This window comes from Anopheles bellator, chromosome X, assembly GCF_943735745.2.
Source record: "Anopheles bellator chromosome X, idAnoBellAS_SP24_06.2, whole genome shotgun sequence".
In the NCBI taxonomy this organism is placed as follows: domain Eukaryota; kingdom Metazoa; phylum Arthropoda; class Insecta; order Diptera; family Culicidae; genus Anopheles; species Anopheles bellator.
Genome location: NC_071287.1, coordinates 5,321,269 through 5,326,581, shown reverse-complemented (window position 1 = coordinate 5,326,581; position 5,313 = coordinate 5,321,269). Strand labels below are relative to the sequence as shown.

Below are 5,313 nucleotides of genomic sequence, written 5' to 3'. Positions count from 1 at the left end.
AGAGCGCTAGACAAACAACCATTTTTCACCTGTCACGTCTAATTTGGTTCTCGCTGATTTAAACTGAGGCTCGAAACCACCGTTAGGAGGGCTGGCTGGTATGCCAGGAATCCTCCCCGCTCCCCCCATCCCCTCGGTCATGGGAGTTGGGAAGGATCGAAACCATTCCCGGGACCGTTTCTGGCTCCTGGCGGCAAAGGGGTTTTGGGCGATGGCACGGCATGAACCCGCATGGTACCGCGCGGGGGGTTTTGGGAGTCGCGTCTCGTTGGGTCCTTAAAGTCCACACGTTGTTTCAGATTCAGACCGACTTGACAGAGGTGGGGTCGTGGAGGTTCCTTAGCTTCATAACTGATGTCTTCGTTGGCGCTTCCAACCTGGCGAACGAAAGGATTCCCAGACCACCAGAGGACGTCGTGCCGCTGACATGAACTCTATTTGACGCCCTACGGAGAGACTCTCGGTTCTCTCATCAATCAAGGCGCCACTCGGGGAGGGGGGCTTACCAAGTGCAACCTGTGTGTCCTGCACCCAGCATCTAGACCCGCGTGTATCCCTCTCCAAAGCGGTTGTCGCTCTGTTTTCTGTCTTCCTTATTTCGGTTCCCGCGGTTTCGCATAATCGATGCCCCGATTCCAGATCTTCCCGAGAGATCTTCCCAGAGGGACCCGGCCGCTTCGGTGGAAGTTATGAGCTTCATAATCGTAAATTTGGCTACGCCGTCGTCGCCGTCGCTGTTGTTGGTCCTGTCACCGTTTATTGCTGGACCGTTGTCGTCGTTCGTCGCGACCCACAGCTGTGCCACGCTCCAGCGGCGCAATTGTTGTCGCTGTCATCGTTATCGTTGTCGATTATTAGAAGAGACGATCGATTAGAGAGGCGCTGGCCGGAAAGGGGGGCAGATCACGGGCCTTTTCCGGTCTGCTACGATGATGATTGCTTTTGACACATGCTGTGGCAGGCACCGGTGGCAGCGGCATCGAACGAAAGTAGTCCAGCTTTCAGCAATGTAAGAACTACATAGTTAAGTTTATTGAGTCTGCGCTTCAGAGCTAGCTGTTTCTTCTTCCGCTTGCATTTCTCGCTCGCTCTCCGCCGCTGGATACTATAGTCTTGGCGTCTGTTGGATCAGTTACGTTACCTAAAAACTAATAGCACTACTCACTCACTCGGTTCGACTTGACTTGGGGACCGCGGGGCGACCTGATTAGATTCGTCGTTCTATGAAGTATGTTTCGAATTAGTGCTCCGTATACGTGTATGCTCTGCTGCTGCTGCTGCTGCTCCTGCTCCTGCCGTACGGCTTGGCCCTTGGACTGGCAGCGAATGTTCAGTTCAGCAACTGAACCACTCAACCAACCTCCGAACCTCAAGTGGAAAGACTGCTCAGCTGCCCTGGGCGTTTGGTTGTTTCACACTCTTCGCATTGAATGCGTTCGTGACGTTAGAGGGGCCACTAATTTCGACATCGAGCCGGACGATAGAGTCGCTCCGGATGCTCGCTAGCGTAGACCTTAGATCCTAGTATTATTAGTAATGGTTTTGTTTGTTTTGCACGTTTGAATAATTTAGTAATAGTAGTAGAGTAGCCCAGTAGCAGTTACAGAGAGAGAGAGAGCGTAGTAAGGTAGGTATTGCTCCTGGTTCGCATCAAGCTTACAGGCCGGCTGACCGGCTGGCTGACCGGAGTCATTATCCGCGAGTGCGCGGATTTTGGAATAGGAAATCGTAGTAACAGTGGCCGGCCCCTAGTGGCCTTCGTGACCGGCTTCCGGTTCAGTCTCTACACACTCCTCGCATTACAGCTCCTCGAGGCAGCGCGAGTTCGTGAGCATGATCCGCGTGAGCCGCCACACCTGCTTGGAGGCGTTCTCCAGCGCACCGGGCGATTTGCCCTTGAACAGGTCCATGTTCGGGAGGAAGTAGTGCGGGCACCGGCGGCACTGCAGGCACGAGATGAGCTGCAGGAAGATACCGTTGATCCGGTCGCCCATGCAGCTCTCGTCCCACTCCATCTCGCGCGGGTGCTTCTCGCACTCGTACAGCAGCAGCGTCTTCATCACGTACGACGTCACCGGGTTGCCCGGCAGGTCCAGGTGCCGGTCCCGCAGCGTCTTCAGTATGCTGAGACACCGTCGCCGGCAGCCACCTTCGCCAATCCGGGAAAACCACACGCCAAACGCCCCAGGAAAAACACAAGGAAACAGAGAGAAAGAGAGAGAGAGAGAGAGAGAGAGAGAGAGAGTGATAGAATCGAAGCGTTGTTAGATCCGCGAGGCAGCGAAAGCCTTTCGAACTAGCGCCAAATGGAACTCTAATCAAGAGAGTGCCGGTTCCGCAATCCTAGCTTCAAATACCGGGGCTTACCCCGGTGATCCTGGATACTGGATCAACGGATCAAATAATGAACAGTGCGCACTCCCAAAGCAAGGCAAGGCAAAGAAGGCTATCGAGCGTCGTACAGTCCTCTTACACATTTTGGAACGCACGATTCTTACAGGATATAGGCTCATGCACTTTAAGTTAGAACGCGGTTTCAAAACGGTCACCATAGTCCAGTTCATATTGCATTATGTAGTTTGCTATACTAATTACATGATTATGACTTTATCACCATTCGTTCCATTTTCCGTTTTGCGTTTCGCCATTTGCTTGGGCGTTTTGTTCGGGGGCTCTTGTATATAAAAACAAAGCTGATCCTGAAGCTGATCCAAAGCCTAAAAAAAATTAGCAAGAGGTTTACACAAAACGGAAGAAAAGTCGTGCACGACTCTCGAAAGAATTTTTTGAGCCGTACCGTACCGAACCTTGTTTTTTTTTTTTTTTTTTTTAATCTTAGAGGAACGGACCGGGCCGTATTTATTACCGAACCTTGTTCTTGTTATCAAAATGTTCCAAAATGATAAAGTAATAATGGTAATAATTAGTATCAATCGGTGGAGCAAGCCAACACACATGTTTTGCTATCCTTCGACACCTTCGGCGACTGTTCATTATTCTTTCTGGCGGAGGTCCTGTAAGTGCCTTCCGGGTGCCTTAGGTTTCGTTCAGCCCAGCAGCTTAGAGGGAGGGATATTTTCCGAGTCTCACCTTGCAGCAGCTTGTTCTCGGCCTCGGTGAAACTGAGCACCCAGGCGTCGCCCTCCATCGCCGAGTTCTTGCCCTGCAGGGCGATGCACTCCTTGGACAGCATGTCGAAGCCCTCCGTCTTCACCTCGGACACGATGTTCGGGTGCGGCCAGGGGATCTGCGGCAGGGGCCAGTGGGAGGCGGACCGGGGCCAGAGGCCGGCACACTTGAAGGCGGGCGTGATCTGCACGATGATGCGCTCGCGGATCCGCAGCTTCACCTCGGTCGTGTCGGCGATCATCTTGACCGAGTCGCGGTACGAGCACTTATCACAGGCTTGGGCGACGAGCGTCTGGAAGCGGGACCGGATCTTGCGGGCGGACAGGTAGCCGGACGCGGTGATGAACTCCACCCACAGCGACATCGAGCGTTTGCGGCCGTCGCTCAGCTTCAGCACCGCGCACCCGGGCAGCGTGCCGTCGTCGACGAAGTTCAGGACGCCCATCTGGTTGAGGTAGATGATGATCTCGAACTCCGTCGGCGACACGACCTCCAGCCCGTCGTACCGCCCGTTGTAGTCGTTCAGCGACGAGATGAAGCGCGGCTCCTGCACCTCCACCTCCTTCAGCACGTCCTGCACCACCCGGCAGACCTCCTGGATGGTTTTGTGGATCTGCGCCTTCCGCGCCTGCACCCGGTCGGCGCAGTACTTGTTCATCTGGTAGATCAGCTTCGACTGCACGGCGATCATCTCCGGTGGGACTAGCATCATTTCGCCACTGACTGACTCCACCGACACTGCACACAGGAGAGCTACTCTATCTCTCTCGACACTGCACTCGGCACACCCAGCACCGTTCACTTCAGCAGTTTTGGAGTTGGGTTGATTGGGACGAGCGATTCGGATTCGGATTCGGATTCGGGCGCTGAGTTGTTGGCTGATGGCAGTCGGGGCTCTGGGGCTTCACTTGACGTGACGATGCGGCGCCGATGGATCCCGGCCCGATGCCGGCCCCGTTGCTGTCATTTTCACGCACCCCGGGAACGCTCACGCGTCACCCGATCAAAACTATATCACCACACACCGGCCAGCCTCTGGGGCGCTACTACTACTGTCACCGTCGCCACCAGCACCGATTTCACCGAACCCGCCAACAAACACCAGCAGAGCCACCTGCAAGACTACGCGCGGGACACACACTCGGAGGAGTCTGCAGAATCTTCGTGCGGTGCGTCCACAGCCGCTTCTCGTACGCAACTGACAGGGCGTGCGATTCGCTGGGCCGCGTGGAGCGAGCGCTCAGAGCACCACCACTACTACCAGAGCGCCAACAGTGGAGACGCGGAAGCCACGCCCACTGGCTGGCTGGTCCGACGCACACACTTTCGCCCCCGGAGCGGAGTCTGGGCGCGCGCGCTCTCCGACGCGCGTTCGGAGGACACACACAGGACACAGCAACAACCGCGGGTCGCAACAATTAGAGCTAATCGTGCGGTTTATTGTCCGCGCTGTCAATACAGCCCATTTGCTGGAAAAAACCCTTTTTTTTCGTTCAACTGTCACAAGGAACGCACTTTTACGGGATCCTCAAAACTGTCGCTAGTTTTTCGAGTGCTCGCCTTTCTCTGAGCCAATTCCATTCGGGGCGAACCGTTTTTGAGATTTTTCTCGAATTTTGTTGTATGTGGGTTTTAGATATGCGTATCAACGTTTGGAGGATATTGCCAAACTATTTTTTGACATGTTTGTCAAATGCATTCCAATTAAGGTCCTAGTAAGACGTTTTAACTCTAAAAATGACAAACAATGCCAGAACTGTTCCGTCCTAATTCCTGTCCATTGCAAATGGTTTTATCCGGTGAAAATCGGTACTGCTCAGGTTCGGGTGGTGACAGGATCTGGATCTGAGCAAAAATGTACAAAACATAACCCCTTCAAATGTGCATCAAAGTAATCGTCTGATCCTTTGTAAATAATCCGAATACATCTGGCAGCGGTAGACTTTATATTTCGCAAACTTGATGGAATTTTTCTTGTAACGGATATCCATGATCTATGTAAGAGAATGCTTATCTTTCTTTACTTTCCATAAAGTTTCTGTAAGAGTTTGTACCATTACTCTACTCAAATTATAGGGAAATGTACTTTGATTTCACGTTTAAAATGAACTTGTCGTCGAAACAGTTCTGGGTTGGTGTCTGATAGATAAAAATGGACCCGATGTTCATTCCAGATCGAGGATG

The 5,313-nt window shown here is 53.0% G+C and overlaps 1 protein-coding gene across 1 annotated transcript; it reads right to left on the bottom strand.

The window, feature by feature from the left end:
* Positions 1-1,041: 1,041 nt before the first annotated feature.
* LOC131213310 (protein mab-21) lies at positions 1,042-4,314 on the bottom strand. The gene is made up of 2 exons (XM_058207328.1): positions 3,091-4,314; positions 1,042-2,149 (listed from the first exon to the last, which is right to left on the bottom strand). Exons 1-2 carry the CDS (start codon positions 3,839-3,841, stop codon positions 1,800-1,802), a joined length of 1,101 nt encoding a protein of 366 aa, XP_058063311.1. The 5' UTR covers positions 3,842-4,314; the 3' UTR covers positions 1,042-1,799.
* Between the last annotated feature and the right edge of the window lie 999 nt (positions 4,315-5,313).

Excerpts from the sequence above, each read along its gene's own strand:
- LOC131213310 (XM_058207328.1), bottom strand. The coding sequence starts at position 3,841 with ATGATGCTAGTCCCACCGGAGATGATCGCCGTGCAGTCGAAGCTGATC. Across the intron at positions 2,150-3,090 it reads CGAGAACAAGCTGCTGCAAG|GTGGCTGCCGGCGACGGTGT; the intron begins GTGAGACTCGGA and ends GGATTGGCGAAG.